This window comes from Thamnophis elegans, chromosome 8, assembly GCF_009769535.1.
Source record: "Thamnophis elegans isolate rThaEle1 chromosome 8, rThaEle1.pri, whole genome shotgun sequence".
Taxonomy (NCBI): Eukaryota; Metazoa; Chordata; class Lepidosauria; order Squamata; family Colubridae; genus Thamnophis; species Thamnophis elegans.
In genome coordinates, this window is record NC_045548.1 from 35,480,495 (window position 1) to 35,503,478 (window position 22,984).

The following is a 22,984-nucleotide window of genomic DNA, read 5'->3' on the forward strand; positions in this document are numbered from 1 at the left end:
CATAAATAAAGTCTCTGACCAGAAGATAACAGAATGCAAAACAAAACTCTTACAAAGCAATTCACTTCTCCAAGTGTCTCCTTGAATCAGCGTTACAGAAAGCCAATCACTTCTCCAAGTGTCTCTCACAAACAAACCACGACCGATGAATGATGAACGAATCAATGAACGTTGAACGAATGAATGAACGTTGACTCCTGCAACCAGGACGTGGCACCATCCGTTCTTTTATCACCAGAAGACGCCACTAAAGAGCCCCAGCTGCACTGTTAATCTTGCATCCCGAAAAGACTCACAGGAGACTTCTGCTGAGTCACAACACCTACCTACTCTCTCTCTCGCTCTCCCTACCTACTTACTGTATTTCTCTCTCTCTCTCTCTCTCTCTCTCTCTCTCCCTCTCTCTCTCTTTATCCCTCTACCTACCTACCTACCCTCCCTCTCTCCCTACCTACCTACTGTATTTCTCTCTATCCTTCTACCTACCTACCTACCTACCTACCTACTCTCTCTGTCTCCCTACCTACCTACTGTATTTCTCTCTCCCTCTGTCTACCTACCTACTTTTTTAAAAATTTGCCTCTTCAAAACCTTGGTGCGTCTCATACTCCAGTGCGTCTTATTCTCCAAAAAATACAGTAAATATCAATAATTAAATAAAAAAAGTTCTAGGAAAAGCCTCAAAACTAAAGTGGATTAAAACATCTGGAAATGTAAGTTGTGGGACTAAACTTTCTTATCCAGTACTAAAAAGATTGTATTATAGGCCCCTGACAACATACTATAATTGAGTTGTCAAAGATGGAAAAAAAACTTCGTATATTTACACATTTAATATTTTCTACTAAAATACTTACTAATTTCTCAAAAGAAAATCTTAAACATATAGAACAAGATCAGTCTACACTAACCTGGCATCTTCAACTATACTGGCTTATAACTTTTATAATTGAAACTGCACGCTCCGAATCACAGGAACTAGAAACATCAACTCTACTATGCTTTTACAAAAGAAATATGACACTGAATTTTAGATGACCCCAAATGATGGAGTTAGCAGAATTATCAGCAGATAAAAATTCTGTGCAGTGCCCAATTTTATCACCATTATGGTTAGGGTTGCTGAAACCAACAATTGGACATTGTTGGTGCATGTGACTTGTATATATTCTCACCAGAATCCAAACCCCAACAAGCATGGGAGAGGAAAGAAAAAGCATAGAATTATATGGGATTATAAACCGCCAAGAAAAATATTTACTTTGCTGTACAACTTTGCTGAAGATTGCAGGTAAATCTGAATTAATTATTTATATCTCCACAGTATAAAATTTGGCAGATAATTTATCCCTAAACTGAGATTATCAGGAAATGAGACTAATGCAAATTTTCAGAGTTAGAGGCAAACTGAAGACTTCCTGACAAATTGAAAAATAATCATTGGATTATTGAGAATTTCAAAAGGAAGTGTTTTACGCCTTTCTAAGATTGGCTGATTTTGCCAGAGATTCTGGAAATGGCCAATGCCAATGCATAAAAAGGAATTCAATGAATTGTGTAGATTATATACTGTGGAAAGCATTACTAAAGATAAAATTGTCGGACTTATTATGTTTCTGCCAATTTAGCATTTATCTATTAGAAGCCTTTAAGAATATCAGCAAATATATGTTTAGGGATGATGAAGCCCACAAAGACAACTTGTTAATGACCAAACTTCAACAATTAAAACTTGTATATTAAAATTTTAAAACAAATTTCAAGAGTGTCTGTTCTAGAAATAATGTATGAACATGGAAGCATCTTACCTTGCTTCCATTTTCTTTTGCCTCTTGCTCCAACTTAAGATCAGATGCTAGTATGTTCTTGTACTTGCTCTTTCCGTCACTGTTTGGGTCATCTAACCTGTATTCTGAAGTAAGCTGAGCAGAAAAGGGACTGTCACTCAGGTTCAGAGGCTGTTCATCTAACTCCAGAGTTGTTTTACCATTACTATTGGCTTCTGCAACTTCCCTGCAGTGTGTTCCACCTGAAGTGTTAGAGCTGCGTCCTGCAGTCTCATTGCCATTAAAACTCTCTGCAGCTGAATCATCTACAAAAAAAAAACATGAAATTACAGGTGCTTAGTGCCATGCCAGGCATTCAAATAAATACACCATTTTCTACTTCCACAGAATATTCAGTGTTACTTTGCTTGTTTTTTCACCTGCACTATAGCCAGAATGTTATGCATGTAGTGTGATGATAGAAAGATAGATAGCGATGTCTGTTTCTTCTTGTGTGTGTGTGTGTGTGTGTGTGTGTGTGTGTGTGTGTGTGTTACTCCTATAATGCTGGTATATCATTATTCCAGTATTTCGAGAGTACCAAGGATAGCTCGCAACAATCTATGAAATGGACATATTGTGGTAAATTCAACCAACCAATATTATGAACTGATTTTGGCAATGGCACTTGATAAGCTAAATCCAGAATAATGATTGATAGGATGTTCCTAAAATTAATAATTTTGTGTGTGTGAAATAATAACACCTGCCTTCACTGAGTCGCTCTGCAGTGACATTAGTAATACCATATATATTATTAATAATTTATTTTATTGCCTAATTAATTTATTATTGCAGGAAAAAATAAACAAAATGTACATATCAGTGAGAGGTTAGTTTTCCTTTACTGTTAAAACAATATTAAGCAATTTAAAATTTATATCCTACTACATTGTGCACCGATATAAAATTGCAAAGCAATTTTAAAAAGGTTTATTAATATTGCTTATAATATTTTAAATATGCTTTTATTTGACATTCAGAGACAGTACTTCCCATATAGATTTATATTCTCTGGTTATACATTTTTATACATATGCATAAGTGTTGTGACTCAGCAGTTCTGCTGAGAGCTTTTTCAGGATACAAAATTCAGTGTGGTGATTCAGCAGTTCTGCTGAGAGCTTTTTCAGGATACAAAATTCAGTATGCAGCTGGGGCTTGTGGGAGGAGGTTTGGAGATAAAAGGACAGATGCTGCCACGCCCCAGTCGCTGGAGTCAACGTTCCTTCGTGTGTTCCGTGTTTGGTAAAATATTGTTTGATTACTAATCGTGATTTATGCCTGTTTCCCTTGGACAAGTGCTTTGGTGTTTCTTGTAAACTGATCCGTGAAGACTTCGGAAGAAGTGCATATTGCTTGTAAGAGTTTTGTTTTGAATTCTTATCAGAGATTTATGTTTATGTTATTTTCTGGGCTCGAATCCAGTTTGAACTGAAAACTGATAAAGACAGAAGTCCTTTTAAGTTTGTCTGCCTGCGTTTGTTAACGAGCCGTCAAGGGGGGGGGGGTCAGAACAGATTGACTCCAGCCTTAATCTCAGTCAGTATGGAGCAGCTCATGGCGGACAGTAGATTAATGGCACAACAGATAGCAATGTTGTCAGATCAAATTCAGAAGTTGCAGAGAGCTGCAAGACCGCCCCCCCCCCGGCCAAGGAGGAAGTGCCCAATTGCCCTGCCAGATAAATATGAGGGAAGTTTGGCAATGTTTAATGCGTTTCTGGGACAATGCCAGCTGTTTATTAGCTTGAGAGCGGAGGACTTTCCCACTGACCAGACGAAGGTGGGATTCATGATAAGTTTGCTCTCAGGCATGACTGCCCGTTGGGCCATGCCCTTGTTAGTGCAACAGAGCCCTCTGCTGGATGACTTTCAGGGCTTCTGCCAGCATTTCAAACGAATGTTTGAAGATCCGATAAAAGGGGAAACTGCTGCCAGAAGTTTGAAATCCTTGCAGCAGGGTATTGGGTCATTGCAAGAATATGTGTCTGAATTCAGGCTACGTAGCCAAGATTCCACATGGAATGAACCTGCTTTAATGGACACGTTCCAAGATGGATTGTCTGAGGCCTTGCAGGATGAACTGGCGACAGGCCACCGACGTTGGACACATTGGTCCATCTATGTCTCCGGATAGACGCCCGGCTGCAGAGGCGAAGGCCTCGCCGGGTATTCCAGGAAACCACCAGCATGCCAGTTCAGAAAGAGACTGCAGTGGACTGGGAGGAGCCCATGGAGTTGGGTGCTGTCCGACCTCGGGTGTCACGGACAGAGATGGACAGAAGACGTGCTGAGGGGTTGTGTTTTTACTGCGGGGATCTTGGACACTTGGCAGGGAGTTGCCCCAAGAAGAACAGTAGGGTTGCGAGGACTGCAGCCATCCCTCAGCAACACACGATCAAGTTGGACAATCAGCACGTTGGTGTGGCCGTGATACCCCATTCGCACAAGGTAGCATGCATTCGGGGGGTGTGGAGTCCCAGGGCGGATGCCCTGCCGAGTAAAGTAAAGAACTCCAACCCTGCAAACTCGCTTCCACCTCGGGCTGTTCTACCCATTGCAACCTGCACTGCCGTTTGTCATCCCGGCAGCATGCAGTCTCTGGTACGGGATGTGCAACGGGGTGACGACTGGGTGGAGCGAAAAAAGGCAGAAGTGAGGCCGGCGTCACCATGGACTTTGGAAGGGGATCTTTTGAAGTGTCAGGGCTGGCTCTATGTTCCCGCAGGCACATTCGTCGACAGGTACTCTCGCAGATTCATTGCCTGTCTGCATCAAGACATTGGGGGTTTGTTCGGACGTTGTGCCTGGCCTCCTGTCAATTTTGGTGGCCCCATCTGAAAGATGACATATGGAGGTGCATGCAGTCATGTGCCCAGTGTCATTGGGCCAGGTCTACAAAGAGAACTCCACCGAGATTCTAGTCTTTGTCGACTACGGTTCCCGCAGCACTGGACTTTGTCTCTGGGTTCCCGGTGGTGTGCCGGGGTCTTGAACCGTGTTCTGGGGGGGCCGTCACCAACCCTTCTGGGCTGAACCCTGAACATCGAAACTGGGGGAAGGGCTCTGTGGGAGGGGATTGCGTGGTGGCTCGGCCAAAGTCGGTAGAGATGCCAACAACCTCTGACGGAAAGGGGGCTGGTGGGTCAGCCTTGCACAGGGTGGAGGACCCTAAACAGGGAGTTAAGGCTCGGCCGAAGTTGGTAGAGCTGCCGTCAACCTCTGATGGAAAGGGAGTTGGTGGGTCAGCCTTGCAGAGAGTGGAGGACCCTAGACAGGGAGTGAAAGCTTGGCCACAGTCGGTAGAGCTGCCATCAACCTCCGATGGTAGGAGGGGTGGTGAGTCGGGCTTGTGGAGGGTGGATGTCCCTGGATGGGGTGTTGACGCCAGGAAGGGCGGAAGGAAACATGGTGGCCACCGGATACCGAAAGAGTTCCCATTCAAGGGAGTTATGCCTCCAGAGGTTTGGAATTCATGAAAAAGGCAACAAGGGAAATGAGTGCGGGTCATCTTGGGGACACGACATCCCAACCATCGGACCCCAGGGAAAGGGCCCTGCAGTGGGGGATAGTGTTGTGACTCAGCAGTTATGATGAGAGCTTTTTCAGGATACAAAATTCAGTATGCAGCTGGGGCTTGTGGGAGGAGGTTTGGAGATAAAAGGACAGATGCTGCCACGCCCCAGTCACTGGAGTCAACACGTGTGTTCCGTGTTTGGTAAAATATGATAGCTAAAAAACTAACTTCATTTTCAGTTCACTATCTTTATTCAATTCTACAAGAAGAAATTTAAATTGTGTTTTTTGTTACCAGGAAGATCAACATAGAGCTCTGAAGTACAATATTTATTTTATATCTCATACATATTTTGCCACAAAAACAGATTTACACACCATTATGCAAACCTCATCAGGATAATCCACGAGCATATCCCTTTTCAATGTGACTTGCACTAAAAGCTTGCATAAAGCTTAGTACTTTATGCTTGCAATTTTTCCCCATTCTTTTCAAAGCTTGCTATATGGTTTATGATTGAATGCGAAATGGATTGTTTTCTATAGATTGTGAAATAGACTGCTTAAACATAAGTTTGAAAAATTATGGAAAATATGTAATTTCCTTCCAGTTGCTTACATAATGGAAAGATGTGTTTATGTTTTACATACTGTACTGCACTGCATTAGAAAGGCATCACACATGAGCTTGTTATTCTATTTTTTTCTTACAATCTACTTGGCCTCTTATTTTCTTGAGAGTTCTAAATGAAGTACATATATCAACAATAAAATAATGTCTAAACTTGCATGGATTCCTCAATGTTTTTATAAGCTGCAGAACAGTTTTCATTTCTCCAGATTTCCTAACTTCCTTTTCAGCCTCAATGTCATGGCTTTTAATAAACCCGTAAATAAATCTTAAAGGTATATAGTCTTTGATGGTTAGCTTGAGACAATATTTCCCACAGCTTCTGTATTAAATAAAGCTTGACATCTAAACTAGTGAAGATACAGATATACCACACAGAGCTGCCTAATGTCATTTGTGGATATGGGACATTCTTCAACAAGCCTTAGAAAGCTCTGAGCCAATAACCCACTCTGGAGGAGCTGTCACTTACTGTAAATTCTGGTATTTAACTTAAATATCAGAATCGGTGGCAGGTCAATTCTAGCATTGCTGATACAGCATCCCCTTGGCGAAGTCCAACCTTTTTCTTACATTTCACCCTGGGATTAGCTTGACTCCCTTTATGTTTCTCCACTGCACAGCAAGAGCTAATTTTTCCTGTGTGAAGTAAGAGATGTTGTTGCCATGACAACACATTCTAACAGTGGGACTACTGACATTCGTTGAAAAGATTACAGGGAGGCTGTATCAATCTTCAACCAGGACTATGGGTTCTTCGTCTAAAATATAATTATCCTAAATTTACCTCAGCCTGAGATTATCTATTCATTTTGCTAAGGATGATTAATAAATTGGAAATACATTTGACAGATATATTAGAGTATTGTTTACACAGATACTGGCCCCACTCTGAGTGGATTTTATTTTAAATGCAATATAGCTCCTTTTAAAAATATTATACATTCCTCCGTGTTATGTTATATCCTACAAACCACAACTTCTGCAGAGGTGGAGAACAAATTAAAATGGTCCAATTATACATCTGATGGATCTGCATGGTTGTCTCAATGCAATATGCAATTCCCCATGTTGTCTGTTGACAATATTGACAGTGCCCTGCCTGAGCTTTGCTGTTAAAAAAGAGAAGGCCTCTAGGCCATTTGCACTATTATTCTGATGTACTCTTATCATTGCAAATGATAGCTGCAATGATTAATATTTGTGCACTTTTACAACTGATGTCTTAGCTGTAGCTCTCCCTAAATCAACCAGATTTTGAGAAGATTATCTACAATGATGTAGCACATTGAGCGCAATCCTTCTGCAGCCCTCCTTAAAAAGTATCCAAAACTTCAGTGTGGGATCATATGCTTGTACATCTGCATTGATTACATGCTGATTGTATAAACGTTAAGATACTGATAAAGGGGAATATTTGTAGCTTTGGGTTGAAATGAGGGGTCCTTGGTGTTCTCTGAGCTTGCTTGTTTTCTTGCAGTCATTTCATTACCCAAACTAGGTAATATCATCAGTGCTAGTAAGGAATGTTGTTTGCTGTCACTGTCAGATCCTCTCCATTAGATAATTAGGAAAGAAGACCACGAGACCCCATGAGTAGAAATCAAGTGTACTTTTACTAATTATAAATGATTAAAGGCATAGCGAAGTGAAGTCTGATTATTTAGGCGCGAAAGCGATTAATATATAGAATAGCCCATTCCCCACCCCTTGGCATCACAGTTACAGTCCAATCATAATTCTCCCAAGTGTCAGGTGTGAGATAATTTCAAAAGGCATCACGAAGATGGAATGTCGGCGCCGTTAGTCCTGGCGGGAATCTCCTACTCATGCGTAGTCCGACAGGCAGCTGAACTCCAGAACCTTCCTCCAGCACAATGAGTAACCCCTCCCAAATACCATGCCCTCCCTCCCCGTTTCATGGCAGCCGAAGCAACAGCAAAGCAGAGGCTGACAGTCAGTTTATATTCTGGGTGGTTTACTCTGTTGGTGTTGGTGGGGGTGGTCTTAGAGATCCTTTGGTTGGGCTATTTACTGTTGGCTCTTTGGCAGTTTCTTGATTGGGGTTTGATAGTTTGTCTGATGTTAACCTTGGAGTTAATCTATGATGAATTAATCTATGCTTAATCGGCATAAATTAACTTCAATGTTAATATCAGACCAACAAACAAATAAGCCATACCCCAATCAAGAAACTGCCAAAGAAGCCAAAAGCAAACAGCCCAAGCAAAGAATCTCTAAGACCACCCCCACCAACCCTGACAAGACAAGCCATTAAAATATAAACTGACAGCAGACAGCATTCCTTACTAGCACTGATGATATACACTTCTAAAATCCTGTGGGAATGAATGTCAGAAATGGAATCTATGAAATGATTAGCCATTTTTTTCAACAGGTGTTCATGAAAGTCAAAAATTCATACAGTTCAACAATTATAAACTCGCTATCACTAATGGGAAAACATGATTCATCATTAGTAATTTGGAGCAATGCTTTCAGCAACTTGCTGTATTATGCAAATTTGTTGTCTGGAAAAGTAAAATTGACAAAAACAATGGTGAGTATAGCCACCAAGAGAGATGGAGGATCATTACTGCACTAAGGGTTTAAATAACCCACACAATATTATCTAGGCATTGCTTAACTCTGTTGTTATTTTGACAGAACAATAGCTGGGTTGCTCCATAATGATAACCATAAATATAGAAATGTACAACTTTAATTTTCTTGGGAGAAGTCTTCAAGGAACTGGAAAAGGAGTTGTGTGGAAAAACAAACATAAATCAAATTGTATGAATCCCAATATTTACTCCTTCAGAAAGAATTTTCAACAGTCCAATATGTATAAATGTTTCCTACATTTTCGTTTTAGCAACATCAACTTTGTTGTACTTCTTAGCATGGAATAAATGATAGTGTGTTTGGAAAAGTGACCCAGCAGTGGAATCCTAATTTATACCACACTTTTGCATTTGGTTCCCCCATTCCTATCAATTGCTACCCTGATGGGATGCTCCCTGTTGCAGCAAATTCTGAAAAATATAGACACAGATGCTTGCTGCTTAATATGGAATGAGAGATATTAAGAATTTAATTTCCTAGGTCACATTAGAGTGACTGGCCTGGCTGTGTCATAAAACCTCTGTTATTTCTGAATTCCTGCACATCAGCCTGTCCTATTTCTCCTTCACATTTGACAAGGGTAAATTTACAGAAACAGAAACACTGATGATGTTATCTAGTTTGGGTAATGAAATATCTGCAAGAAAACAAGCAAGCTGAGAGAGCACCAAAGGCCCTTCGCAGACTGGGATTAACCTATTTCTTTCACCTTTCCAATAGTTACATTTCCCTAGTCACTAGAGAATTCTATTCTCCCAGGCCTCAAGCAAGTCTTAAATCTCTTCATACATTTTTATTTATTCTGCATGACGTTTCAGCATATCACAAGCATCTATAGTTTTGTTTTGTTTTGCCTTAACCTACACCTATGATAAACTTTCTTGGACTCAAGATCATAGTTTGTGTATAGACTAGAAGAAACTATTCTATTTTCTATTTTGCATGTTTCAATTGTACAACTATAAAAACCTAAAACACTGCTATGTATTGTGTTTCCCTGAAAATAAGACAGGGTCTTATTTTCTTTTGACCCACAAAATATGGCTTGGGCCTTATTATCAGGGGAGGGCTTATTGTTTTGGGGTTGCTGGGTGGCTGCTCTCTTGTGAGCAGGCTCCCAAAGAGCCTCAGGGGCAAAGGGCTGTGTTGCGCTATCGCAGCAGTGCAACATAGCAGCCATGAAGCGACCACACTCACAAGCAGCCACCCCGTGAACCCCCTTTCCAGATGGTCACAGCGCCATTCACTGACCTAGAGGTATTGCCAAGCCACATGAGCGCCTGTTCGCTGCCATCTGGCTCCCATGGCTTGGCACCTTCGAAATGCCAGTGAATGGTGCTCTTCACGGCTAGAGAGGGGTTGTGCGAGCGGCTGTTCCGCTCCCGCTTGCGCACCTCCCAGCCTCATGATGCCATGGCCCAGCTCTCCCTGCAGAGCCAAAGCACTTCTGCTCCCACTGCTGCCGCCATCCCAGCATGGCTTTTTCGGTGGCTTCCAAACTAAGTCTTCCGGCAGTGGCCGCTCTGGGCTCTATGGTATGCTCTAAGGCAGGGACGTGCAGTCACTAGAGGCAAGGGAGGCGGAGCCTCCCCAGTCTCCTGAGAGAAAGGAAAGAGTTTTAAATATTTTTTTAAAATTAATTAAAGCCAGCATAGTTGCTACCAGATTTCAAGTCACAGTGGCTTGGTGTCTGCTCTCAGTGTTAACTAGGAGGGGGCCAGAGAACTCGGGGCCTCTTTTGCTTAAGGAATTTTTCGCCTTTGAAAAGTTAAGGAGGAGTTAAAAAGCAAAAAATTTAATATGCAAAAGAGGCACTGATTCTCCCGCCTCCTGATCTGGGAGCAGCGAATCATGTCTTGCACTTGAGCGACTGCGCAAGTGCAAGGGTGATTCTGGAGAGGTTTTTCTTTCACCAGCCGCCATTTCTTCTGCAGCCAGCCCAGCACCGAGCGGGGAGGACAACGAGGAGGAGGAGAAGAGCGGTGAGCCCTTGTGGGCTCTTCTCCCAGCCAGCCAGCCAGCCACTCACCCCCACCCGACCTGCTCCCTGCCTGGCCGGCCGGCCGGCACAAAGATTCACCGCTCTTCTCCTCCCAGCCAGCCAGCCACCCGACCTGCTCCCAAGAATGTCAGCGGGGACATAGGAGGTGGGGGGCGAGGTGGCAGAGCGCGGCAGCGGCGAGAAGCAACACTCCCGCCACTGTGTCCGACAGGCGTTTCGCATTTACGTCCATCATAAACGAGAGACGCCTGTAGGACACAGCGGCGGGGACGTTGCTTCTCGCCACTGCTGCGCTCTTGCCTCACCAATGGTATCCCTCACCGCACGTCACTGCTCTAAGGCATATCAGCTGAAACTATTTTTGCTGAGCAAGTCATTGAAGCAGATACAATACCTACTCCTAAGATATTTGTGGACTTGGTTAAGAGACAATGGGCATCCCCCACTTCCGGTCCGATGGGTAAAACCTTCTTTAACGTAGATAGAGATATGGTCCAGGTGCTCCTACCACCTACCATAGATGCCCTAGTAACTGCTTTGCATACCTCCACCAATATGCCTGGGGCTCTGAAAGATGCCTTAAAGCCGGAAGACAAGAAGGCAAAACTCACTTTACAACAAGGTCATCAGGCGGCAGCCTGGGCAATAAGAGCGGCTACTACCGCTTCCTTTTTTAACTGCTCTTGTCTGCTTTGGTTACAGGATTTGCAGCAGCAGATTCCTACTGCGGACATCAGAGCCCACCAGGACATTAACAAATTGGTGGCTGCCGTGCAGTTTTCCTCTGATGCTACCTTGTCGGCTGCCAGCTTTGCCTCTAGGGCTATTGCCTCATCTGTAGCTTCACGCAGGTTGTTATGGCTACATCAATGGCAGGCTGATGTACACCATAAATGGTGCCTAGCTTCAGCACCTTTTACCGGTGGTCCTCTCTTTAGGACTGCGCTAGATCCCTTTCTGGTAGAGAACAAAGATAAGTGGAAGGTTCTCCCCACCACTCCATGGAAAGGCATGTTCAGGGCAGCTCCTTACCCAAGACGATCTGCCTTTTGTACCCAGGATTACGGGACTTCCTTTCGGGGTCAAGATTACAGCTCTTCCTTTTGTGGGTCCGATTTTGGAGCCTCAGGATTCAGGCAACATCAGGGTGGCTACACACCAAGACAGAGATTTCAGTCTGATCGCAAGGAGAGGGGCAAGCAATCTAAGCGCCCATTTAGAGGGGGTGGAGGTGATGGTGGCCACTTCTACCATCAGAACTATGCTCTGGCCAGGTTCCCCACCCATCAAAGGCTATTTAGCATATTTTGCTGACCGTTGGGACCTCTCCACCTCCAATGTGTGGGTCCAATCCATTGTTAGAGAAGGGATCTCCCTCGAATTCCTCTCTAGCCCCCTGAGGTTTTTCTGTTTGTGTCCAGTGTCACATAATCTGACCCGGAGGCAGCTTATGCAGGAGGCCATTCAACACCTATTAGATATCATGGCTATCCAGCCTGTGCCTCCAGATCAACAAGGTCAGAGTTATTATTCCATTCTTTTCATGATTCCCAAAACCTTGGGCGGCTAGAGAGCTATTCTTGACTTAAAGTGCCTAAATCGCTTTGTGCGCTATAGGAAATTTAAAATGTACTCCTTACAGTCTATTCTTAAGGCATTAGGCAGAGGGATTTCCTCAGTTCTATAGATCTAACTGAGGCATACCTGCGTGCACCCATCTTCCCTGCGCACAGGCAGTACCTCAGATTCTGCTATCTAGGACATCACTTTCAATATAGGGCCTTACCCTTTGGGTTATCATCAGCCCCTCAGATTTTTATAAAGGTATTGGCGGCATTGGCAGCATACCTCAGACAAGTACCAATATGGCTCCAATGCTATTTAGATGACATATTATTACAGTCATCCTCTACTAGCTGGGCACTCAGAGATCTGGACATTACCATGTCTACCCTGAGGGCCCATGGTTTTTCTATCAATCTGACCAAGAGTCATCTGCAACCTCAAGCTTAATTCACCTAGGTGCCTTGATAGATACGGTGTCAGGTACAGTTTTTCTGTCACCTGTGAGAGAGCAAAGCCTCAGGGAGTTGGCTTCCAAGGTTATCAGGGAGAGGCAGATGTCCCTAGCTATGTTATCCAAGCAGCTAGGTACTATGGTGTCCACCATAGGCATTGTCCCCTGGGCACGCCTGCATACCAGAGACCTTCAATGGTTTCTTTTACCATTTCAGCGAAGGCTCATGAGCTGCTCCCTGTCCAGGGTCACCTTACCAGCAGAGGTATCCCATTCCCTGATATAGTAGAGCTCCCCAGCTATCATCAAGGGGGAATACTTCAGGACTCCAGACCGGGTGACAATCACAATGGACTCCAGTCTGTTTGGCTGGGGTGCTCATCTCCAGGCACAGATGGCACAGGGACAATGGAGCCAGGCAGAACGAGCTCACAACATCAACTGGTGGGAACTCAGAGCAGTCCACCTGGCTCTTCGACAGTTTTGCCACTCAGTATATACCATAGAGCGTGCTGAGAGTGGCCACTGCCGGAAGACTCGGTTTGGAAGCTGCTGAAAAAGCCATGCAGGGATGGCGGGGGCGGCAGCAGGAGCGGAGGTGCTCTGGCTCTGCAGGGAGAACTGGGCCAGGGCATCGTGAGGCTGGGAGGTGCACGAGTGGGAGGGGAACAGCTAATCCTGCAACCCCCCTCTCCAGCCATGCAGAACACCATTCACTGGCATTTTGAAGGCGCCAAGCCGCGGGAGCCAGGCGGTGGCGAACAGGCACTCCTGTGGCTTGGCGATACCCTTAGGTCAGTGAATGGAGCTGTGCCTGGCTGGAAAGGGAGGTTGCCAAATGACTGCTCATGAGCGTGGTCTCTTCATGGCTGCTGTGTTGCGCTGCTACAACAGTGCAACACAGCCATTCGACCCTGAGGCTGTGCCTGGCTCTTTGGGAGCCTGCTCACAAGAGAGCAGCTGCCTAGCCAATCCACTCTCCAACTGGGCACAGCGCCGCTCACCAACATAGCGGTATCCCAAAGGAGCCAAGCCACACGATCACCTCCCCCCCCCCCCCGGTTCCCACGGCTTGGCACCTTCGGGATAACGCTAGGTTGGTTAGCGGCGCTCTGCCTGCCAGAGGGGGGGTTTCTCCAGGGGGCTTATTTGCAGGGGAGGGCTTATATTTTTGGTCACCAGAAAAATGTGGCATGGCCTTCTTATCAGGACATATCATATTTTAGGGGAAACACGGTAGTTGTCTGTAGGATAAAATATGAAAACCTATGTTATGCATTACCAGTTGCTTCTGAGGCAGAAAAAACTATTGGCACTGAATACAGAAGAATCCGTTAATAGCAATAGCACTTATATACCGCTTCATAGTGTTTACAGCACTCTTTAAGCAGTTTACAGAGTCAGCATATTGCCCCCAACAATCTGGGTCCTCATTTTACCAACCTGAGAAGGATGGAAGGCTGAGTCAACCTTAATAATACAACTGTAAGGCTAGTTATAGATTTTCATGATCTAAGCTTTATTGCACTCAGAGTAGAGACATGCTTTGGCTTACTGACAAAACAAAATGAACATTGTGACCACAGCAATTACTATGACAACAAGAACTGTTGTGTAACATCATTGAACACGTCCATATTGGCTTATTATCTAACTTTGTGGACCAGGAGATCAGTAAAGTTTGATCTAACTCTGTTTGGGAAAATAGAAAGCTGGCAAAAAAAGTAAATTAAAACTTCAGATTATTTCACAGATTTTGCAGTAACAAAAAAAATCACATGGAGCATTAATTACTTATCAGATTTTCTCATACTTTATTTGTGTGATTATATTCAAAGCTGCTATATATAATGTTGCATTGATGTTTTGAAATAATCAAATTTATACATCAAGTGATTTATAGTAACTTAAAATAATTTCACTAGCATCTGTATTTACCTTAAAAGGGTTCCAAACAAAACTTGGATGGTGTGAGTTTTTAGGATGAGCAAATGCATTATGTGTTCCTGATACTTTTTGTATGCATAAAAATTCTTTCTGCTCTGTGCTGCTGTGAAATGCTATGAGGGTAAATAGCGAGGCGTATGTCTGAGTAAACAGAAATTCCTGGAATTCATAGATTTCTGAATTAAAATAGTTAGGGTCATGGTACACCAAATATTAGACACAAAAAGGCAATCAGTTCACATTAAAAAATGTTTTAAATAAATTAGAAGATTCTTAATAGTTGCAGAAATCAATACTTTTTGACTAAGTATATAGGGCTGGCAGGGGAATCTTTACTTTTTTATAATACCAGCAGACCTCTAGTGGTTGTTAATATAAATGATTCTGTCTTCTGTAATTTTGTATTTGAAATGTAAGTTTTACAGCAGGAGGAGAAAGGTAATACAATATACTAATACACAGAAGACTTTTTTTTCATATAGTGCTAATAAAGTCAACATAAAGTCATTAATGGATTAATTTCATAAAAATTATAATGCTACATTATCACAAAAATTACAGCTGTAAAAAAGGAAGCATTTTCTTCAACTCCTTAGTGGTTGCGCATTTCAATTTTAGGAATATTTTTACAAAATAGCTACGGGTAAATTGTTTTGATTACAAAGTTTAAGAAATTGACATAAATTAAATCAAACGATTGAATAAAGAGGAATATGGTTTACATTGGAATATAGTTCATTCCTGAGTATCTAGAAGTTGCAATAGATAAATCTGAGGATCCAAATAATAAAATTTTATAATCTGAAATAAATACATGCACCCACCCAAAGAAAAAGAGAGTGAGGGAGGGACTAGTTCATGTAAAAACTACCCAATAACTACATTTTTATGTACAAGTGGCAATAATTGGAAACAGTGCTGTGTACACACAGGCTTTAATGCTATTATATCTTTTATTCACTATTTTGAACTACCTAGGCATTTACAAGCAATTTGGGATAAGGTGTAAGTCACGTATCAAAAACTGACAATTTCAAACACTGGGATAATTAGGTACTACACTTTTCTCAATGTATGCATCAAGCATCAGTGTAGGCCAGGGCTGGCTTATGGATCAGAGTCTGCCCTTTCCAATTATACTCAGAATGATTCTCTCATGTCTTAATTATAATTATACTCAGAATGATTCTCTCATGTCTTAATTTATACAAATATCGGTGTATGAAACAAATTAAAATATGTTTGCCTGATTTTATTTAAATCACTCTATCTTACCATTACCAACATAAAGTCCTTCCATCCATCTATTATTTTTTATTGGGCTTACATTTCCTAGGAACCATATCTCAAATGTCTAACTTCATCCTGTTATGCAATGAGTATATTATAAGACCACTTTTTCTTAAATTTGGTTAGACTTCTATTATGGATATACAATAATACAATACAATAGCAGAGTTGGAAGGGACCTTGGAGGTCTTCTAGTCCAATCCCCTGCCTAGGCAGGAAACCCTATACCATTTCAGACAAAGGGCTATCCAACATCTTCTTAAAGACTTCCAGTGTTGGGGCATTCACAACTTCTGGAGGCAAGCTGTTCCATTGATTAATTATTCTAACTGTCAGGAAATCCCATTGAGGACTACACGTTGAGTGCAGTTGGTCAGCCAGTTACAAATCCATCTGGTGGTGACGCTGTCTAACCCACATTCTTCTACTTTATCTAGTAATAGGTTATACCTAATACCTTATCAAATGCCTTACTGAACTCATCTTTTTTTGTCTTTCAATTTGTCAGAGAGTTTTTTATGCAGCCATGCTGGTTTCTTTTGGGAGCTGTTATTTTTCTTCTTCATTAGTATTGTGCTAGACTGGGCTTTTGTAATCCCATTTTTCAAAACTTCCCAACATTCTTGAGTTGTTTTCCCCTTGAGGATTCTCATCCATGGAATTTTTCCCAAGCTCTCTCTAAGTTTATTGAAATTAGCTCTCTTAAAGTCCAAGACTCTAGGTTCACTTTGTGTTTGCATAATGTTGAATTCCAATATTGCATGGTCACTTGCTCCCAGGGTTCCTGTGGCTTCAACACCTTCTAACATTTCCTCTCTGTTAGTGAGAATTAAGTCCAATATGCCTGATCCCCTTATTCCCTTCTCTACTTTTTGGGAAACAAAGTTGTCTCCTGGGTTTGTTAGGAACCTGTTGGATCTTCCACTTGGTGCAGTTTGTTTCCCAGTTGATGTCAGGGTAGTTAAAATCCCCCACTACTATTGTGGTGTGCTTCCTACATACCTTAGTTAGCTGACTAGCAAAAAGTTCATCTACTTCCTCTGCTTGGTTGGGTGGCCTGTAGTATAGACCTATGGCAATGTCATTCCCCCCCTCAACCTTTAATATTGACCCAAATGCATTCAAGATACTTCCATCATTGTTGTGCTCTATTTCTGTAGAGAGGTAATTATTTCTTATATATAGTGCAATTCCATCTCCTCTTTTATTTGGTCTATATCTTTTAAATAATTTAAATGCTTCTAGCTGTATGTTCCATTTGTTGGTTTCATCCCACCAAGTTTCTGTAATGGCAACAATATCGTATCTGACCTCTTTTACTTGAATTTCTAATTCGCCCTGTTTATTCCTCATACTCTGTGCATTGATGTATAGACATTTGAGTCCATTTTGATTGACCCTGTGTTTACTGTCTACATAACCTGTGTTTGCATGACTGCCCCTATTTTCTTACCACTTGTATGATTCATGCATATGGTATGGCACTCACTATTAAATGCTTGGTTTTGCTTGACAGCGGGGGTGATAATATTACCCGCACAAACATCTGTGTTACATGCACTGATATCTCTATGAATTTTAGATTGCTGGAAACAGAAATGTTCTGTATCAATTAATTCTCTGTCCCTACTGTTCAGTTTAAATGTTTATCCAGAAAATCTGTGAATTTAATGCCAAGTAACTCAGTCCCTTTCTTGGATGGGTGCAAACCGTCTCTTTTGTACAGTTTTTCATTGGACCAGCTGCAGGCATCATGACTAATAAAACCAAAGCCTTCCCTTTTACACCACTCCTTTAGCCACACATTAAACTGTGCTACACGCTGGCCCTTCCCTTTTTGTTCCTTATATACTGATAAAACCTCTGAAAAGATAAGCCTACAACCTATACTACTAAGTTCATACCCCAAGCTCTGGAAATCATTCTGCACAGAAAGTACATATTTTTGGGACAGATCATTTGTGCCAAGATGTATAATAGCATCAACATCACAGTCCTTACTTGCATTCTTGACTATCTTAAGAATACGCCTCTTGTCTCTGCTGGCAGTAGCACCTGGCAGACACCTGACCTCTTTTAGAACCTCCATATCATTTCTTAAATTTACATCCCTTATGATTGAATCACCAACCAGAAGGTGACTTCTCTTTTTTGCATACCTTGCTCTTCTTGTGTGACTAATGTGTGATACCTGGTTCCCCATTTCGCCTTTCCAAAGTAAGTTCTTCATTTTGGACCACGATCCTCTGCTTATTTGAGTCATCATTATCACAACTACCTTGACCTGTCTCTTTAATGTCCCCATTAGGGTCAGCAAGGGCGCTATATCTGTTATGCTGGGTGACAGCAAAAGCTTTGTGTTTATGGTTCACAGCTCTCACCCTGCCAGATCCCACGGTTGTCCAGGCTGCTCTTCTCCTCGGGATCTATGATGATGGTATATACCATCATTTCTGCAATTGCTGCATATTATCTCTTGTTGGTCTCCCAATCTGATACTGTTAGCACAATTCCTCTTTTTTTCAATTTTGTGCCAATGTTTTCTTGTAGCTCTCAACATATATCTTGCTAAACTATTATATTTTTCATTTATGTTTTCCAGGATTGCATCCAATAAAAATATCTGTGGTTTTAGATCAAATTTTATTTTTAAAATTTACTGATTATGTTGATGCATTTCTTTCCAGTACTTTTCAAGGTTTTTCTTACATAATCATCACATTTTATAGAAAGTTTCTTATATGTTATAAGCTTTCCAACATTTATTATAAATTAATTTGTCTATCTTGATAATTATTGATGAAATTACATAACAATTGTAAAAACATTTGTACAAATTTTCATTTAAATTGTAACTTTTTATTTATTTTATTGATTTTCCCCTGTAGCTTTCAATTATTGTACTCTGATTCAGAGTAGGGTTCCTCCCTATACGGTCTGGTACACCAGAAGAGGTAGTGAAAGTCTGGTGTACTTGATAGGACTGGTAGTAAAAATGGTGGCTTGGCCATGCCCCCGAACCTGTTCTCCTGTCGGAAGCTTCATTAGAAGCTTTTTTAAAAAGTTTTTTCCCCTGCTGATTCAGGCAAGGGGGAAAAAACTTTACAAAGTAAGAGAAAGACAGAGGGAGGGAGGGAGGAAGGAAGGAAAGAAGGGAAGGGAGAAAGAAAGAAAGAAGGACAGAAACTCATTTTTCTGCTGGGAGATTCAGCAAAGGATAAAAAGAAATGCTGTTGCTTTAAATCGGAACTGAGCATGCCTTGCTGTGGAATTCTAGGAGTTGAAGTCCACAAGTCTTAAAGCTGCAAACTTTGGAGTCCTGCTTTAAATTGAAAAGGTGCACAAGTTTGCAAAGTGACATTCAGGAGTTATTGGGGGGGTTGCTTCCCACAGAGGGAAGGGAGAAAGAAAGAAAGAAGGGAGGGAGGGAGGGAGAGAGGAAAGAAAGAAAGAAAAACAGCAGAGCAATTTAGGGCTAGACGGCTACTATGTCATCTAGTCCAACCCCCTGATGCAACAGGAAACCTTACATTGTCTGGATTATTTTGGTGCTTCTAAGAGAGAGGAAAATTGCCAGAAAGGAGAAGGAGTTTACTAGGCCATGCAGAGAAAGGCAGAGATAGTCCTTGACTTATGACTACAATTGAGCCCAAAATTTTGGTTGCTAAGCAAGAGCATTGTTAAGTGAGCTTCACCTCATTTTACCCAATCCAAGACATCTCCTGGTGAGTGACATCAAGTTGGCCACATCCATCCAGTCACATGACCGCCAAGCCATGCCCACAAAATAGGCCACGCCCAAGAATAGGTAGTAAAAAGTTTTGAAACCCACCCCTGCTCTGATTATTCCTTTGAAGTTTTGCATTCACTTTATCATACAATTTTTCATTTATTCCATGTCATATTTCAGTAACATTTTAATAGATAATATCCAATAGCTATTGAAATTTTTGTACATAAAGGTTTCAAATTTTGTTTTTGTTTGTCTCAATATCCCTTCTTCTTTTTTGAGATAATTTTTTATTCTTCTAGTAATTTATAGATGCAACCATGATAGTCCTACCTTTGTTAACAGTTCTTATTTTATTTATTTATATTTATTTATTAAATTTATTTGTCTTCCATCTCACTCTAGTGACTCTGGGTGGCTTACAACATCAAAATAAATATGTATGTATGTATGTATGTATGTATGTATGTATGTATGTATATACATACACACACACACACACACACATATACATACATACATACATACACCAATGTATATAAATACAATACAATCACAATGAAAATCAGATTATAATTAAAACTAAAAGATGACGAGGAAAGGAACAGGATATATCGAGGGGTGGGTGAGATCTGTTATTAATTGATCAACCACTTCCAGCGTAATATTCTCCCATTAGGGCCCCAAGCCAATTGGCAGAGCCAGGTCTTCAGGCTTTTGTGAAAGGTCAGGAGGGTTAGGGGCCAATCTCACCTCCGGGTGCAAGATGTTCCAAAGAGTGGGAGCCACATAGTCCCTGCTATGTCTTTAGTCTATTTTGTGAATCTGGCCACACCATGTTAGCGTATGTAATTAAATTAAATTGGTCCCTAATATGCATGTGGGTTTGGGGGGGAGAGATTGAGTATTTTTGCTGAATTTAAAATGACCACAGAAGTAAGAACTGTATAATTTCAATTTCTTTTCTAATTTTCAGTTTATATAACTTAGAAATATGATTGTGGATTGCACAGATCAATGAACCATGTCACATCTGTCAGCCCTAGTCATACCTTTCAAGTCTACGTGGTACGAATGCAATATAGCAGCATAAAAAAGGAAATAATTTGTCTTATTTAATCATGCTATTATAGCATTGTATCTATAATAGATTAGGCTTTGTTATCATTCCTAGTGTGGAAACAAGTCTCTTAATCTTCAGCAATACAGCACTGAACTATTTAATAGCTCCATTATAAAGGTGTCATGTAATTGCTGAATAATACCCATAGCTTATGATGAAGGCTGTTTTATGTCAGGAGGAATTGTAATCTAGACATATTCAAAGGTCACCAAATGAGTTAATATTCATCCAATTGTTTTTCCACAAATGGGTAAATCAAGACTGCAGTAGCACAAGTATTTTTTTCCAAATAAACAATCCAAAAATAATCTTTTACAAAGGGTAGGCAGAAACATAGATGGAATGGCTTGATATTTTCCCCCTTAATATCCATCATGATTCTACATTTTTCAATGATAGGTTGGAAAATCTAGAACCAAGACAAAATAGAATATTTATTTATTGGCCAAGTGTGATTGGACACACAAGGAATTTATCTTCAGTACATAACCTCTTAGTGTATATACAAACAACAGAGTAATATAAATATAATCATAAGATACCAATAGGGGAAGGTAGTGGGAAAGATGAGAAGGATAATTGTAATACAGCCTTACTACATGGGTAAATAGCCTTAGACATAATACAATGCTGTGGGAATTAGGTGTTCAGCAGAGTGATGGCATGAAGGGGGGGGGGGGAATTGTCTCTGTTCCAGTTGTTTTGACATGCAATGCCCTATAGTGGCATCCTGAGGGGAGGAGTTGAAACAGTTTATGTCCAGGATGTGAGGGATCTGTAGATATTTTCTCAGCATTCTTTCTGACTCCTGTAGTACATAGGTCCTCAGTGGAAGGCAGGCTGGTTGCAATTCCATTACTAGAGATTTTAAAGAAAAGATTGGACAGCAACCTATCTGGAATGGCAGACGGTCTCCTGCTTGAGCAGGGGATTGGACTAGAAGACCTCCAAGATCCCTTCCAGCTCTATTCTGATTGATTTTTTTCTGCAGTCCTAATTATTCATTGAAGTCTGTACCTCTCCTGTCCTGTTCAGATGCTGTACCAAACCAAAAAGGTATAGAAGTATAGACCGATTCAACAATTCCTCTGTAAAACTGTATCAGCAGTTCCTTGAGCAGTCTGAACTTTCTGAGTTGATGCAGTTTTACCTTTTTAATGATAGTTCTAATGTTAAGTGTCCATTTCAAATCCTGGGAGATTGTAGAACCTAGAAACTTGAAGACGGTTGAGCGGAAAAAATCCTGTACTATTTCTCATGTTTGTTCAAAGACCTTTCCTGGAGAGGTGATTGTCTGAATAGAAAAAGCTCACCCATTCCCTCTTAGATAGGGAACTGTAACAAAATGAAAAAGGATTTTTATGATTTGACATAAACAAAATAGAGTTACTATTCTATTTTATTAAAGTTTACCGACAATGACTAGCTTTTTGGCCCTTACTTATACAAATGATTTTTCTTAATTTTATATGTTTCTTTTTCGCCTCCCTTCCCTTCAAATCTGCATGCACTAAATTTAAAAGAATCAGATGAAAAGTTACATTAAAAAGTAATGTAAAGCCATTCTTTCAAAATTAAATTGTGAGAAATCTAAGTAATAAAATAATTTGGAATGATTCCATATTCAAGGACTTACTTGCACACCCAAAGTGAGTGACATTTCCAAATATTCAACAGTAGCTTCTTTAACCCTAACAGTTTTTTTAGTTCAAATTAAGTTTGTATTTGTCCATGTGTTGAAAGAGTAAGGAATTTAGAGAATACCTGGATGCTAGAACCAAGCATGCATACAGGAAGGAAATGATGATTTTCTGACTCAGTTGGCATTATATTCATATGTGCCTTTATTTATTACACAGTAAAAATGAGTCCAACTGAAGGATCAAGTAAAACACAAACATCTCTCCAGTAAAAGATTATTTTTCTGATAAATAAAATTCACAAGACATAAATATATTCTCTTATGATTTTTTTATACTTTTGCCATGTTTATTGACTACCATAAAAAGAAGAAAAGTGATAAGAACATGAAGTATTTCTGTTTCCTGAGTGAGGAAATTTCATTTGTAATCATGTAATAAAATTAAGAACTTGATTACAATCAGCTGGCAGTATTTTGTTACCAGGAAGTCAAACATGACAATTTTGAAAGAACTATTATTATTAGAAGCCATATTCAATTGCTCATACTGGACCAGTCAGAACCCTGCACTGCATCTTCTAATTACATCATTCACATTAATGTTTTAAACTTCTGAAAACATATTACAGAATA

At 40.9% G+C, this 22,984-nt stretch overlaps 1 protein-coding gene across 3 annotated transcripts in view; it reads right to left on the reverse strand.

Moving 5' to 3' along the window:
- Window positions 1–22,984, reverse strand: part of NOL4 (nucleolar protein 4) — a 173,110-nt gene that overhangs the window by 37,622 nt on the left and 112,504 nt on the right. For all 3 annotated transcript variants that reach the window (XM_032223026.1, XM_032223025.1, XM_032223024.1), the window contains exon 6: window positions 1,809–2,092. In XM_032223026.1, the coding sequence (XP_032078917.1) occupies window positions 1,809–2,092 (284 nt within the window). The remainder of the gene's footprint in view (window positions 1–1,808; window positions 2,093–22,984) is intronic.